At 35.9% G+C, this 17,307-nt stretch overlaps 1 protein-coding gene and 1 pseudogene across 45 annotated transcripts in view; one reads left to right on the top strand and one right to left on the bottom strand.

Moving 5' to 3' along the window:
• ANKS1B (ankyrin repeat and sterile alpha motif domain containing 1B) overlaps positions 1-17,307 on the top strand; it is a 1,261,971-nt gene that overhangs the window by 1,187,487 nt on the left and 57,177 nt on the right. For all 45 annotated transcript variants that reach the window (XM_032285364.1, XM_032285340.1, XM_032285282.1 and 42 more), the window contains 2 exons: positions 6,393-6,521; positions 8,488-8,559. In XM_032285364.1, coding sequence (XP_032141255.1) covers positions 6,393-6,521; positions 8,488-8,559 — 201 coding nt within the window. The remainder of the gene's footprint in view (positions 1-6,392; positions 6,522-8,487; positions 8,560-17,307) is intronic.
• On the bottom strand, positions 12,855-13,670 carry LOC116556314 (annotated as a pseudogene).

The following is a 17,307-nucleotide window of genomic DNA, read 5'->3' as shown; positions in this document are numbered from 1 at the left end:
CTTGCTTTTACAGGAAACAGAAAAGGGTAAATTGATATATATATATACACACATGTATATATCAGTGTTATTCTTCCCTATTTTGTACTTCCCCATGTTCATGGACTATTCAACCCCTTGTGTCTAATGATTCGCAAAGATTCATGTGTTTTACTTGTGAGAAATTTCTGAGTATGATTTGCATGTTATTCTGTATACATTTTATGCAAATGTGGGGGGAGGTGAGCTGGGAGAGGCACGGTTACAGCTACGAAGTGGTTCTCAGCCTTTTTCCATTTGACAGTACTGAATTGATCTTTGCAAATTGTGTGAAATTGTGATCCATTTTACTCTGAGCTGCTGCATAATTTTCAAATGTTCATATTTCACCTTTGCATACTTTAGAAAAAGTTTATTTCTATTTGGAAAATAAACATTCAAATGTTTGGGTTTTTATGTCCTGTATTTTAAAATACTATTCTATTTTCACATCTTGTTGAATTTCTCCCATTGGATAGCCTGCTGTCTGAGAGGTTGAGACATTTGGTTGAGAATCACTGAGCAGAATTCTTGGGGCGGCATGTGAAGGGAGGCCACAGGCATTTTTGTGAGGTGCCTTTTGGGATGCTGCATCAGGCACATATGTCCTCCTATGCATGGGACTTCTGGCTCGTAAGGACTGTGGTGTCTATACATTACCTGGTACTGGTGTTCGCGTGACCCAGCAGTTCCTCCTGAACTCATAAATGCTAACCAGAGCTTTTATGCATTCAGAAGTAGCCATCTCTGCTCTTTTTCATCTAAAAGAACAAATTCAGTATAACCAACTGCATTTGATCAAACTAGCATTCTTCATTCTTGGAGATTTTTTGAAAGAATAACTACAACATCCTGTTTTCATATGTGTGTGAATGTTTATAGGAAGCCTTTTCCTTACATTCACATTCAAGTATATGTATGCATATTTATAAGCATAAAGCTGTGTATAGCATTCTTCAAAGCCTTAGAGGTTACAGAAAGTAAATGTAATCACATATATCTTATGTATCTTTGGGTGGCCCATCTCTGAAATTTGTCAGAATTATTGAAAGCAAAACCTTACAACAATAATTGTCCTTTGAAATCATTTTAGTTTTCATTAAGTGTTCTGAAGAAATTGAGAATAATGTTTGTTAATATTCAGATCTAAATTTACAAGCAGGTAGGTGGGAGCAGTCGTCATAGAAAAGATTTTAAAGGTTCTATTTTTAAAAATCAATTAAATCCTAATTTTTAAAAATTCGAAAGAATAATACAAGGCTTGGAAAATGTCATGCTTTTCTATTAATGTTAGAAAACTAAGTTGTAAACATGGCTTTTAATTATCTACTGACATCCTTAGGAAACTTTTTAATCAAGAAGAAAATAACATAAAGGCTGGGTGCAGTGGCTTATGCCTGTAATCCCAGCACTTTGGGAGGCCAAGGCAGGCGGATCACTTGAGGCCAGGAGTTCGAGACCAGCCTGGCCAACATAGGGAAACCCTGTTTCTATTAAATATACAAAAGTTAACCAGGTGTGGTGGCACATGGCTGTAATCCCAGCCACTTGGGAGACTGAGGCAGGAGAATCGGTGGAACCTAGGAAGCGAAGGTTGCAGTGAGCCAAAATCTTGCCATTGCACTCCAGTCTGGGTGACAGAGGGAGACTCTGTCTTGAAAAAAGGACAGAACAGAAGGGTTTTCCCTTTGTATTCTCAGAGCATATAGAATATGTAATATTCAGTTTCCCTTTTGGAGGAAGATAGCTACCTGATACGACTTTAGAATTTGCCGTAGGAGTCCAGTGCATGTGAACTAAAAATCTGCAGCTATTTACCACCTGTCGAAGTAATGCAAACTTTAAAAGCTGCAATTTGGAATCTGCCACCCGGTAAAAATCTCTCTATAGACTTCCGTGAAGTTTTTTGTTTTTTAACTAAATTCCATTGATGCTTTTATGTTTTTCAGCTGATGGTATAAGAGAATGTTTGCTTTAATTACATTATATTAGATATGGCCCAATTATAGTCCTTCAGACTCAGCCAGACTATGAATTTATAGTTGGCAGTTGCAAACACATGCTAAACAGAATCAATTCTCCATTTAAAATTCTAATCTCAAATTGTTTTTCCTTTATGTTAGAGGTTTAGTTTTTATTTGAGTTTGAAGAAGAGAGCTAATCATGTACATTTTCCTCTGTTTAATTGATGTTCTTTAGTGTGCCTATAAAAAAAGAAAAGAAAAACTCTTAAGGCATACATATAAAAAATGATAATAAATACCAATTAAATGAAGTTTTAAGCCATGACAAAATTCTTGGAATGTTAAGGCCATTCAAATACATGGACCTAAAGGAAAGATTTTCTGTATTTTAACTGCCAGAGAGATAGTCTGAAGACATTAGGATAGGAGTACCTTGAATCATTTTAATTTCTCATTTATAATCACTTATGGAATCCTTCTAAAGACCACTGTGTCAGTAATAGTTTAAAATATGACAGAATTCTACCCCAAACTTTTCCTACTTCATTTTGTTATTCTAATTAAACATTGTCTTGTTAGCTGTGTTTAGATCTACTTTTCATTAAAGATGAGATTCGATTGTAAACCATTATTGAGAGAAAAGACTTCTTAGGTCTGTTAATATTTAATAAGCATTTTTAAGTGGAAAATTACTAAATTTAAAGATAATTGCCTGAGGAGATACAAGTATTATCTAGACATGAATGTACTAGTCAACAAGACCTAACACTAGGCTTCAAAGTTCAAAATTATTTTATGTGTGAGGCAAAAATCTTTATTTCTTTTTTGGGCTCTTCTTCCATTCCATATAGCAACTACTCTACCTAATTCCCCCATAGCTCATTCCTGCTGTAAGTCAGACTCCAGGAGGGTTGAGACCTAACCACCCTTGTTCTCTGAACTCTTTTGTTCTTACTGGCAGTCAACCAGGTAAAGCTGAATCCCAGCCAAGGGCCAAGGTCATACCTGTCCTTTACAATAGTGTAATGTTAAGTTCAGTTGTTGGAATCCATCCATTCCCATTAAATTAATTCCAAAAAGAAGAATTAACATCTATAAATTGAGTCCTCTGAATATTATTAGATCTAAGATTAAAAAGGAAAAATAGGCAGGGGCGGGGAGAGAAGTTGATGAATTTCCAGGCAGAAAAGAAATTTATTTTCTTATAAATTCAATCTTAAGAACACTTTTCCCTCTATTTCAAAATGAATTTCTGGAAATAGCACTAAATATGATAAAATTCAGTGTCTCTTTCCAGAAAGATAGATTCAGTCCCCATTGGGAATTTAACAATATTTGGACTGAAACAATGTTTGAAGACCACAAAGAAAATGAAATAAGGATTCTATTTCTTTTGCTTATAATTATCTCCACCTTAGCACCTAGGGAAGGTTCTATCAGATCACGCTGAATTCAAAGCAAGTAGTTGTGATTTTTGGACAAAGTGGAGTCATAGGAGAGCAGATGATGGCGCTTTCTAAACAGAGTTAAGTGAATGTTCCACTAATTTCTTCAAGTGGTTATCAAAGGGATTTCAGTGACTGACTTCCAGACTGAGAGTGGAATGTATGTGCTGGGGCTTGTTATTCCCACAATGGCTGCTACAACTTATGTGGATGATGTAAATATTTGGATCAGCATTTGGCTGAAGCTCTGGCTTTAAATGTATGGAACTCACATTAAAGTTTAATTATAAAAGTGTGTGAGTTAATTGAACAATTAGAGAATGAGTTTGCATATGACCTGCATGCTTAATGTACTAACATGTGAAATGTTTCCATAACCCTAGCTTCCTGCAACTCATTCCCACCCCTAACCCTATTCCCAGCCCTGGCCCTGCAACTTATGGCACCCCCAGCTCATGCCATGTTCAGACTTTTTTGAAAACTGCCTGTTGAGCTTGGCCAAGGTCTACCTCTGCTAACTGTAATAGGGCTCACATGAAGATCTGATGCTTGGTTTGAGTTGTCACATCAGCAGACACTGGATCAAAGGATCTTTGGAAGCCAACCAGCTCCTCCTTTTGTATCATTCCACGGAGTTGCATGCAAACTTCTGTTGTTTTGTTAACAGTGTTACCTGTGACCTAAATGTACAATACCTGTTTGCCATGTTGTTGTTGCTTTATCGAGGGAGCGGGAGAAGGAGGGAGAAGTTTAATGGGGAAGATTAGAGGATGATTTGCTAGATTTGGGTAAAGCTTTTGTTTAAGAACCCATAGCTGCATGTTTCCAGAGTTTTAAGCTATTATCACTTAAAGGCTGTTACACTCAGCTTCAAAATGATATTGAAATCCACATATCCTATATTTTGAATTTTATATGAGTTTTTTGAAAGTTACAGCCAGTTGAAATAAAGACCAGAGAGAGAATAAAGAGCCAGCCATTTGAGAAGGAAGGAAAAGAAAAATTCAAAATAAGAAGCCAAAGGAAAACTCAATCTAATTTTAGAATTGCAGTCAGTTATCACTTTTACATACTAAAAATTCATATAAATATAAAAGAAAAACTTAATGAGTCAGGGATGGATAATAAAACAGACAAAAATGCTAAAATTAATATTGCAAGCAAAGTCTTAACAATACCAACAGACAATATACATATAACAAAATTTCACATATACCCCATAAATGTGTACAAAAATCAAAAATACTGACGGAATAGGAAGATCAGGCAATGTAAAAGTAAATCAGCAAACAAAACAAAACTAACATGGAGAGTGACTGAGAACAGAGCAGGAGCAAGGAGCTGAAGGAGTTCCAACTGGTCAACACTAACTACAGTGAGAAGCCAAGGAAATAGCGTGATGCTAACTTTGCTCTTTTGCTATTCCTGCAATTCGAAGTGACCCATCTCGAGAAAAGCCAAGCACTCCACTGCTTTTTTTTTTTTTTTTTTTAAAGGCTGTGCGTTACTGAAGTCCTCTAGAAAGGACTTTTTATCATTGGCAGCTACCTCATATGCCACCTACTGTAAGTCCAAACTGCACAAAGAAAATTGGAGAGCTAGTTCTCCTCCCCAAAATATGTCCCCTATTTACGCCATTCCTAGAGAACTGTGGTTCTTAATCCTTTGGAGTTTCTAGACTATTTCAAAGAATTTAATGAAAGCAGTGAACTTCCTTTCTCTCCCAGAACATACACCTGCATCCAAATTTTTGCATTCTTGTCCTAGACTCCTTAAAAATTCTCCTTAAGAAATCCCACAGTGTGTCAGCACACTTGCTAGCACGTCTATGGATCTTGGTCTCTAACCAAGGTTTTATTTGGTTTTGGAGTTTATGAGACCTTTTTACACTCTTCCATGTCCTGAGAAAAGTAATTTCTTATAGTTCTATATATAGCCAAATCTAGTTAGAAGAGAGTAACTCTAGAAATTTGCCTATTGTTTAGTTACGTCCATTTGATAATCAAGAACTGAGTTTTGAAGAATCCAAATCTTTCCCAGGAGAAAGAGTAAGAAACATCTCAGGTGTAGTATATAAATCAGAGTAGAGCCCAGAAAATACCTGCCAACACTGACCTTTGACTTTATAGATGCTCAAACTAAGCTATTACAGTGATGAAACAGTTTGAGGTTAACGTCATGGAAAATGATAAATGAAATGATGGGCGGTCCTCCTGTTTTAGGTCTGTATTATATGATACACCATTATTTGGGAATGTGCTTGAATTTGTGAATCAGAATCCTCAAAGTACATGTGACCAAACTTGGCATTTCCCTGTTTAGTCTTCATTGGTACATTACGTTTTCTGAGGAAAGCAGCTGAATACATCTGAGACAATCACAATGTCATTAAATCAGTGGAACTGAATTCAGATGAGAGAAACTAGTTGTCACCTATTAGTAAATTTTTCTTTAAAAATTTTGTTTAGCATCATGCTTACACTACCATTTCTCCAGAGATCTAAAATTATTCAAAGTGGCTAGTACATGTCATATTTGGGAACTGAAATTTATAGAACTGTGTGTTCTGAATGTGAAAGCAATTGAAACTAAAAATTTCAGTCAAGTTTAAAAACAGATAGAAAATTCTTTCAAAGATTGTATGTCCTTTGCTGTTGGATGGAAAATTGTGAATTGGTAAATCATTTATGAATATCTTCATGTTTTATTTTAAAGTGACTTAGCTTAGGGTGTCACGCTAAAAATAGAATAATTCAACTCCACACCTCAAAAATTAACTCAGCCTTGAGAAATATGCTAATACACATAAAAATGTAATAACCAGTCAAAGTATTTATATTCACATAAGACACCCAAATGCATTGGCACATTCACAGCACATGTGTGTAAGGTAAGCTTAGGGTAGCTATAGGGAATGAACTTTACTGACTGCTCATACTGCCTCTAGAATAAATGTCATTTTCAGACAGGAGACTGGGGAGAACCTTCCATTACCTTGCGACCTCCAAATGAAGCCACAGCCTCCACTCCGGTACAGTACTGGCAGCATCACCCAGAAAAGCTTATCTTCCAGTCATGTGATTACAAAGCTTTTGTAAGTTACCCTCAATTCAATATTTGGGCCCAAGTGGAGATGGGGGTATGTTTTGGTTTGTTTGCATTTATGTTGAAAATATACCAAAATATCCATATCCATGACTGAAATTTTTCAAGTGTTTTTCTCTTCACTTTTTTCTTAAAGTAGCCTTCTATCCAAAGAGAAAGTCCAAATAACTAGAGCTTTAAAACCTTTTTAATCTTGTAAATTTAAGGCCTATTGTGACTTCTTATGTAGTTGTATGTTTTTAAAGAAATGTGATAAAGCACAATCTTGAAATGAGTACAGATATGGCACATATATACATCTCTGCTCACTCACCAGACATTGGGTCTCAAAACATTGGGTCTACCACTTTTTGTAAATACCAGATTCTTTTCACTGTCGTCAATAGGATTATACCATTTTGCTTTTATAGTTGTTGTTGTTTTTCTCAGAAGAGGGGAACTAATTATACTTAGCTGAGAAATGTAATAGGAACAGGTAAATGTTCAAAAGATACTGTAGGTTTTGGGTCAGGTGGTGGTTGTCATGACAACAACAGAAAAAGCGGCTGAACCTTCAGCAGTGCATTGAAACTGGCTCTCCTAAAAGAAACATTTCAATAGGACAAACTTCTCCGATAGCTTAAAAGATAAGGATTTTGCCAAAAGATAATGAATTTCACCTTCATTTGATTAAGATGGATATTGTGGTTATCTTATAGCTGTTGGGCTTTTTTTTTATTTTTTTTTTTTCCATTTTCTGCTTTCTGCCCCTCTTTTACTGCTTGCTTATATTGCAGCTTTGGATTTATTTCAATGGTATTGCCCAAACCTGTAGGATTGAAATGGCTCCTTCCTCCAAAACTCAAACCCCAAGTCCCTGAGACTTTCTGAACATGCCTTTCTCCAAGGTCCTGACCACACCTTCTGCTATTGCGTCCTCTCACATCCTCTTCAAATCAGGGACTTCCCTGGTCCACAAGACAGGTTCCTATCCCCGTCTCTGCACAGCACTAGGGTATCTCCAGTCTTGTCAGGAAGTGTCCATCAAATATCTTCTAAAATAATTATTGTGATTCACTTTTTTAAACAACATATATAGTGCTCTTTGGGGGTTGGGGGAAGAAGGGCACGGAGCGGGGGAAATGACAAAAGGAAAAGACCCTACTAAAGCTTCAAAAGGTTGAAGAGGAGTCAGTTGATGGGCAAATCAGACATTTTGTTTAAAACCATTTGCCCCCAGCCAGAAGCTGGAGAACGAGGGACATTTTGTACCAGGACGATGTAGTATTGGATGTGATCTTCTAACAGCAAAGTGGTTGACAATTCTTGGGAGAAGACTTTGTCATCCTTCTACCTCCATTCAGCCTTCCAGGTAGCACTTTGCCCCAGGAACCCAACTCTTTTCCCCTGTGAAACAACTGAGAAAGCCATTCTCCCTTCCCCCACCCTCAAATCTCGTTCTCAGGTGGATCAACCATAGGGCACACAGCTGTTGAATGAAAAAGGTCCAAAACTGCATCTCCGCCTAAGAGCCTAACATTAATTACCTATGCAGCAGAATAAGCCCAAATGGGGGACATGTTGCTTAGTTTCTCAGCTGTCTCATGCAACCCTGTAATTACAGAGATAGTAGTGTGATTTATTTTTGCAGACATTGCTGCCTCAAAAAAAAAAGGGGAAAACATTTTTAGATGCCCCATTTTGCAGTTAAATATGATTTGAAAGATGTCATCTTTAGAAGATGCTGCAGTTTCATTATAAAGAGCAATGACAGCCCCCTGAACTTATGGTTAATTCTGCTGCATTTTCTCTATGAATGCATTTATTTGTTAGGATTAGTTACTATCAGTTTTTTAAAGTTATGCAACAACTTACAGCCAGGAAACCTAGCCAGTAATACTACCACAATTTGTTGTTAAAATGTTACTCATATTTATATTCTATTTCATAAATCATTGAATTTTTTTGTATTTTAGTATTTAGGTTCTATGCTGATAAAAGAGCTTAGGGGGACAGAGTCAACCCAAGATGCTTGTGCAAAAATGCGGGTAAGTCTGCCAAACTTCTTTATTTCTAGTAGCTGAAATACTAAATACTGGGTATGGATACAAATTGCCACCTTTCAAATTACTATTTTCTTCATCTTCTGGTCTGCTGAATCACATTGGTATTACATAAAAAGGTGCTCAGGCTTTCCGCATGTTTATACTTGAACTTATCTCACTATAGTTAACGTCTATTTGCTGTATTTCTCACTATAATTAATGTCTATTTGCTGTATTTGTACTGTGTTACATTTGTTCTTAATTATTTTTAAAGATTTTAAATTAATTGTATTCTTCTCGAGATTAGGAGAAAAATGATCTTTAACTTATTATAAGAAAAGGTTTTAAGCACTCGATAGTCTGAGAATATTTACTGAAAAGATTACCAATTAACTAAAATGATCAAAAGCAGAAGTATTAGGAGCATATTTTATAAAGCTAATATTATTTATGCAATTTCTTATTCATTTTTTTTTAATTTTAAGAAAAATATTCAACTTTGAGTACAATGAACTATTTAAGTGCAAATGTTGACCAAAATGGCAATTCCAGGTCGGGAGCAGTGGCTCATGCCTATAATCCCAACACTTTGGGAGGCCAAGGCGGGTGGATCACCTGAAGTCAAGAATTCGAGACCAGCATGGCCAACATGGCAAAACCCCTTCTCTACTAAAAATACAAAAATTAGCTGTGTGTGGTGACATGCACCTGTAATCTCAACTACTCGAGAGCCTGAGGCAGGAGAATTGCTTGAACCCAGAGGCAGAGCTTGCAGTGAGCTAAGATTGTGCCATTGCACTCCAGCCTGGGTGACAAGAGTGAAACTCTGTCTCAAAAAAAAAAAAAAAGGGCAATTCCAAATGTCTGTGATTAGTGGCTGCTTGATTCCAAGAGTCTATTTTAGCCAAAGCATCTCTATCCTATTTCTAGTAGCTGAAGTAAAGGAGAGTTACTGTTTGTCTTTTGTGTGTCCCTCGTTCTTGCTTCCTCCATAGCAGGTGTATAGAACATATGATGATATCCGAGTAACTGTACAAATCAAGAATATCGGGCTTTTTCAATATAGCATCTAACTAAAGTCAAATTTAAGCTCATTAGTAAGTGGAATCCTGACTTTTATTTATGACCAGTATACCTTGTCCTTTATTTTATATGAGCAGCTTTTGGTGGGAAATACTTTAAAAGCATATAATTACACTGAAGCAGCTATGAAGGTAAACATGAAATATCCATTGTTTATGGAAAGCTAAATATGTGTGAATCTTGGTGAAATTGAGACTTAAGTATGTAATCACTAATTTAATATTCTGATCAATTCAATAGCAAAAAAGACTGAAATAGTTATCTTTCTATTTGATATAGAGCTATATAATATTTAAATTGTCAGTACCCGTGAATTTTTAACTTAGGTACTGTGTTTAGATTTAAAAAAAAAAAAACTTCTGTATCTGTCAGAAACTCTGAATTTTAGTTCTGTTGCTGCTTATTTGCCTTAGGAGTCACTTGTTGTTCATAAAAATAATATTATAGTTGCTAACATTTACTGAGTCATTACAGTGTCCCCTAGTACAATTATTGTCCCCATTTTACAGACGAAGAAATTGAGGCTTAAAATGGTTGAATAGCTTGTTCAAGGTAACACAGAGAATAACTTTCCAATCTGAGGCAGACCCTCTGGTCAGGTCTTTCTGACCAGAGCCCAGGATTTTAACCATTACATTCTTCTGCTTTTCCTGATACTCTGTTTTCTTACTTAGAAAATGAAAACATTAGACTAGATACACTTTAGAGTTCTTTCTGGTTTTATAACTATGGAAATATTGTATTCTAAGTATTTATCTGGCCTGATTTGTGTCACCAGTGAACAATACAAAAAAGGGAAAGTTTTCATTTATCAGGCCTCATAATAATTTTAGAAATATTCATGAACATGGCTAATAAATTAATTTCACATCTCTGATTTAATACTGTTAACTAAATTACCTGAGTCCAGCTGCTCCAGTGTCATAATCGGTATCAATATTGCCTAGTGCATGCAGCATCATTTAAAATATACCAGATCTATGATTTGAATCTCAGTCAATTTCATGAAATTGAGTGAATCTGAAATTACATCCTGATAGCAATAGAAAAGCCATTTTAGTAGTCTAAGTAGAGAATAATTTAGTTAAATACTTGTCTGTTGCTTAAAATGAAACTTAGAAAAAACCATATAGTTAGAAGCCATTCTTCTGTTTTGGGGGGCATTTTTCTGGTTTGCTGCCCTTGGTGCTTAAGTAGTTTACATGAAAATAGAAACTTCATTAGTTCTTGGACTATCATAAACCATTATTTTCCATCTTGATTAAATAAGTCTCAGTTCTTGATAAAGTAGCTAAGGCTGTATTCACTACATTCACCAGAGTCTTTCAAAACCAGAAACATAGGGTTGATCTGCTATCTGGAACTATTCTGTTGTGAATTAGAAGTTTCACCAACTATAAATGATGTAGATCTCAACTTGCAGCTAATTTTCAGTTTGAACCCCAAGTTGCTGTTTTTTCTATTCTCAGCATGCTGGTGTTTCAGCCAAAAGTCCCAATACAATCAAAACTCCCCATGAAAAATACTTTAGGACATAGATGATCTAAAAAGTTGATTCGTGGGAGTATTATTAGGCCAAAGTATTGTAGATTAAGAGTTACCCATTTAATATTCTTTTAATTGAAAAAATTTTCTGTTCAAAATATGCATTTTAGCCAAAATTAAAATGTCTGTCCTAGTAATAAGTAAATCAGTGTGGTTCCTGATTCTGAGAAATGTTTCCTTCAATGTACTTTGTTAACAAAAATGACTGAAATTCACTGTGTTCACAATCCAGTGAAGGAAGCCAACGTGCATATTTAATTACCCCAAAGTGGTAGAATTATCACCATAGAAGCATTTTCAAGTTGCCACCTGCCCAAGGGATCATAATAGATGATCTTAAAAATGACATATACTCATGACCTCCTAAAATCTGGTTCTTAGGGCTAATAACAGGTAGCAGTTGAGAGCTGTACACCCTGACCTGCACAAGTGAATAATGTGCATTAGTTCATTCAGTCCATGAAGTAGGTATTGCCATTGCTCCCACTTTACATATGGGAAAACAAAGACCAAGAGAATATGTTAAGTCACTTGCCCAAGGTCACGCAGACAGCAAGTGACAGAGCCAGGATTTGAACCCAGGCAGTCCACTTCACTACCCACACTGTGAATCCAGAGACTGGACTGCTTCTCCAGTGTGCTAGTGGGAACATTCATTGTCCTGGGTTTTTTTTTTTTTTTAACTTTTTAAATGACTTTATTTTATGTGCAAATAATGAACAGATGTTATACCCATAAATTCTACTTTCCAAAAACAGGAGCTTTTTAAAAGAAAACCACATAATAACTTTTAAAAGGCACTGGGATTCCTCTGTTTCTAGATCATAGCTTGGCTAGAAAAATAAAGTTTGTTCTACTTTAGGAATCACAAGTTAGAACTGAGTATTCTCCAAAGTGGAAATTCTAGAGTGTAGTGTCATTCCAGGCAAAGAGTATTCAGTTCTCATCCCCAACATCCACAACTGCTTATCAGAAGGCTTAAACCAGGTCAGAACAGTCCAGCATAATTAGGCATAATTAGGCTTCACCAGACAATGTCATTATACTCTTCTAAGGTACAAATAAAGCAAACAGGAAATACCAAAATCAAAATAAAAATTGTTAGTTCCTTGTTGTATCCCCCCTTCTATAACATTAATAAAGGGAATAATATTTTACACATCACTAGCCATGAATTTTTGCCATTTTATTATACAAATGCTGCCTAGTGCTATTATCCAAGTGGCATAACCATTTTATGTCCACGATTCAGTTATTCAGTTCTATAGCTATAAGAATAATTTTTTTCTTCTTTTTTTTTTTGGTTTGAGACACACAGTCTTGCTCTGTCATCCAGGCTGGAGTGCAGTGGCACAAGCTTGGCTCACTGCAACCTCCACATCCTAGGTTCAAGCGATTCTCCTCAGCCTCCAGCATAGCCGGGATTACAGGCATGTACCACCACACCCGGCTAATTTTTTGTATTTTTAGTAGAGACAGGGTTTCACCATGTTGGCCAGGCTGGTCTTGAACTCCTGTCCTCAAATGATCCACTCTGCTTGGCTTCCAAAAGTGCTAAGATTACAGGATTGAGCCACTGCACCAGGCCATAAGTAGAATTTCCATGATTTATATAAATACATCTATCATTGAAGAGGTAACACTGAGATGCAATCTAACATCCGTAATATCTGATGTTTTGTAGATGGCAATGTAGGAAAGTATAATCACTTTTCATTTAAGTGAACTTATGTAAAAAACTAATAATTTAGCAGTTTCAAGTCTCCAAAGGGCATTTTCAAATGTACATAAAAGAAATGGTTACAGATATTTTTCAGAAGCATCTTCCACGTTCACATCCTTTTGTAACAATTTTCTCTTCCAGCTACTTCCCTTTGCCTGCAAGAGGGGTTCAGATAAGATGGATGTTTTTCATGACTTCCCTGATATCCTGAACTTTCTATCGCTCTTTATTTTTCTTCAATATGTTCATTATAAATTTAGCTTGGCGTTTCTGTTTGATCTCTTCAACTCTCTTCACTGCATCAGTAGTTTTATTCCATAGCTCTCACTGATATTTGATAGGTTCATTTCTACATTTTTCAAATTCAATCGAATTATCCACTGTAAGCTCTTTACCAGCTGCTTTCCGGAATGCTTTGACCCACCTAACTTTGCAAGATTGTACTTCGTTTTAAAGTTTTCATTACATTTAGATTTACAAAATCTGAACACCTTGCAGTTGTTGCAGACGAACATCATGCTGTGGCCAGGGTGGATGGACCCTGAATAGAAGCAGCACTTCTCAGTACGCATGTTGAACCCACGTGGGTCCCCACCAACCAAACACCAAGCTTGAGAGGAAGTCTATTTTTTTTTTTTTTTTTGAGACAGAGTTTTGCTGTTGTCACCCAGGCTGGAGTGCAATGGTACAACCTCAGCTCATTACACCCTCCACTTCCTGGGTTCTAAAACATATTGGCCTCTTCCTCCAGATGTTTGAAAAATGAGTGAATTCATATGTTCACATATTTGCCTTGGATTATTTCATTTGTCTTTCCCCAGGTATAAAATCAGTGTCCTACCCATTTTCCTGCTTCTCTAAGCACACAATATGTAAGAGAGTATTTAAAACCTTAAGCCAGACACTGTAGCATGCACCTGTAGTCCTAAGCTACTGTGGAGACTCAGGCAAGAAGCTCATTTTAACCTAGCAGCTTGAGGCCAGCCAGGGCAATGTAATGATACCCTATCTCTTAAAAAAAAAAAAATGAATGAATGAATATGTAGATAAGTAAATCATCCATCCATTCATTCATATATTTAACCCTAAGAATCCTATAATTGTCCAGTTTTTAAAGGCCATTGCCAAAGAGAGAAAAATGAAGAAAGGAAATGTAGATAAGATTATATATATAATTTTGCAACTTCATATTCTTTGGAGAAGTTCACTAATAAATCAAGAGTTACCTCTTTTAAATAATGTGTCCATGGAACTGGATTTTACAAAACCATAAGTATATTGCTTTGAATTTTCAGTAGGTTGGTTTGTTGTTGTTATTTTGATATGAATAACTTCCACTTCAAAGATTCCAAGACATACAATTTTTGGTGAAGTGAAGGATTTGCTCTGGCCAGATGAGGGTCTACTGTTCAATTTTGCCTCCCTAGGCTTACACATATCCCTCCCTCAACCCTGAATTTTGCCCCAGGGCTTAATTTTCACTAATATACAGTAATACATCACTTCCCTAATTAAATATACAATTAGGAAACATCTGCTACTGTAAGAGGTAAGCCATTAGGTTCAATTTAATACGCTCTGCAGTCTTACTTTCTCTAATTCCATAGTTTGTGGTTAGTATCATTCACAGGTGTTTGTTCTCAAGGAAATTTCTCTTAAAAAGAAATAAAAATTGGATTATTTGTTGTTTTGATATTGCATCCAGAATTTATAAATTCTGGATATTAATCCTTGTCATATGTATAGCTTGCAAATATTTTCTCCCATTCTGTAAGATGTCTCCTTTGCTGCTCTTGTTTCCTTTGCTGTGCAGACGCCTTTTAGTTTGATGTAATCCCATGTGTCTATTTTTGCTTTTGTTGCCTGTGCTTTTGGAGTCATATCCAAAAAATTATTTCCCAGTCCAATGTCACAACATGTTTCTCCAATGTTTTCATCTAGTAGTTTCGGGTCTTATATTTAAGTCTTTAATCCGTTTTGAGTTGACAAATAATCTGCTTAAAAATGGGCAAATGACCAGAGTAGACATTTATCAAAAGAAGACATTCAGATGGCCAACAAGTATATGAAAATATGCTCAATATCATTAGTCATTAGGGAAATGCAAAGCAAATCCACAAAGCAAATCGTTATGGAAATGCAAAGCAAAACCACATCTTACTCCATTTAGAATGGCTATTATCAAAAAGACAAAAGATAACAAATATTGGTGAGAATGTGGAGAAAAGAGAACCCTTGTATATTGTTGGTGGGAGTGTAAATTAGTATACTGAGCCATGATGGAAACAGTATGGAGGCTTCTTAAAAATTAAAAATAGAAATACTATATGATCCAGCAATCTCAGTATTGGGTATACATCCAAAGGAAATGAAATCAATATGTTGATATCTATACTTTCATGTTTACTTTAGCACTATTCACAGTAGCCAAGATGTAGAACCAAGCTGTGTCTATTTAAAATTAAGTGTCCATCAACAGATGAATGGGTTAAAAAAATGTGGTATATACACACAGTAAAATATTGTTCAGGGAAAAGAATGAAATCCTGTTATTTGTGACAACATAGATGAACCTGGAAGACATTATGTTAAGTAAAATAGGCCAGACACAGACAAATACCGCATGATCTCACTAACACGTGGAATCTAAAAGGTTGGTCTCATGCAAGTAGAGAATAGAACAGTGGTTACCAGAGCCACGGAAGGGTAGATGAGGAGGAGGGGAATAGGGAGAGGATGCTCAATGGGAACAATCTTACAATTAGATAGGAAAAATCAGTTCTGGAGCCCAATTGCACAGTAGGGTGACTGTAGCCAAAATACTCTACCATCTACTTCAAAATAGCTAGAAGAGGATTTTGAACATCCTGAAAACAAAGAAATGATAAATGTTTGAGATTCTAGGTATGAAATTACCCTGATATGTCATTACACAATATATACATATATTGAAATATCACATTGTACCCCATAAATATGTACAGTTATTATGTGTCAGTTAATATTTTTTTAAATAATCCTTCCCAAAAAAGAAAAAATATCTGTTTTCAACTAAGATAAAGTAGAAATCTGCCTTCCTGGTATAAGAAAGGAAACATTTTAAGATTAATTTTAAGTCAGAAATAAGCAAATCTGGTATATTTGAGTTTTGGAACTTTTATTTCCCAAAGCATTTAGATAGTTTCCCCATAGTTCTCATTGAATCTATTCCTCTTAATTTTGTATGATTTTAAACTTTCAATCCAGAAGCACTTCTAAGGTGTGAATTTTCAAATACACAAATTTCCAAATAATAATTTGTGCCTTAGTTGAAGTATGAAGACTTTTCTTTTTTTTTTTTATGTGTTTTAGGAAACAATAGTGGGAATGGGTTAGACAGCTTTTTAAAAGTTGGATTTTAAAATTAGATAGAAATACTAAATGTAAAAGTCTCTTTGCTCTTAGAAGGTACTCAAACTAAAATCATGTTTCATTCCTCTGTCCTCATACAAATTCCTTCTGTGACAAATTGTCCTTTTCAGACATAACTTCAAGAATTACTTCTTAGGAACCAGGCTAGGAAAAAACTTTTGAACAACTATTTTTTAAAAGTCTGTTGAACCGGGCACAGTGACATACTCTTGTACCAGCTTCTTGGGAAGCTGAGTCAGGAGGATTGCTTGAACCCAAGAGTTTGAGACTATACTACGCTATGATCACACCTGTGAACAGCCACTGCATCCTAGCTGGGGGGAAACATAGCCAGACCCCATCTTTAAAAAGAAAAAAAAAAAAGTCTCTGTTGCCCAGTTTCATGGAAGCATCAAATATTTTCTTTCACTTTCTCCCAAATACTGCAGGAGTCATAGAGAATACAGCTTCTACGCCCATAAATGTGTGTTGTATGTCAATTGAACAGCAAGCAATCCCCAGAAAGAAAAAGCCACATATCTAATTCCTTATTGTTGATCCTTGCTCACATGTGCCTTTCCCATTGTGAATGCTTTCTTATGGGTCTACCCTAGAAGGCTAAAGAGCACCAACCATCTTATTTCATATTGTTTTCAAACCCCAATTCTCTTTATTATTTTTTATTGCTCTTGTTGCTAACTTTTCTCCCATAAAACACTCTCACTACTTCCATCACTGAAAGATTTCCTAGGCTGCTTCTGTCTTTAATTCCCACTTGTCTTAAACTCTTTCTAAACATGTTGATTGACTGAGTCTCTTGTCATTGGCCCAGATATATTGATCCACCGAGTGTTCATTGTTGCATCCACCGTTTCCCTCCCATGATAACAAGTAGCCTGGAGAGTGTTCAATTATGCACACAGATTTCAGTTTTGCTTCTGCTCTCTTTTGCCAGTGCTTTGCTGTGGAGAGGGACTTTCTAAGTGAAACCATCCATCCTCAGAATAACA

The sequence above is a fragment of the Sapajus apella genome, unplaced genomic scaffold (assembly GCF_009761245.1).
Source record: "Sapajus apella isolate SASKATOON/1434 unplaced genomic scaffold, GSC_monkey_1.0 scaffold2, whole genome shotgun sequence".
NCBI lineage: Eukaryota > Metazoa > Chordata > Mammalia > Primates > Cebidae > Sapajus > Sapajus apella.
This window is presented reverse-complemented; position numbering and strand designations above follow the sequence as displayed.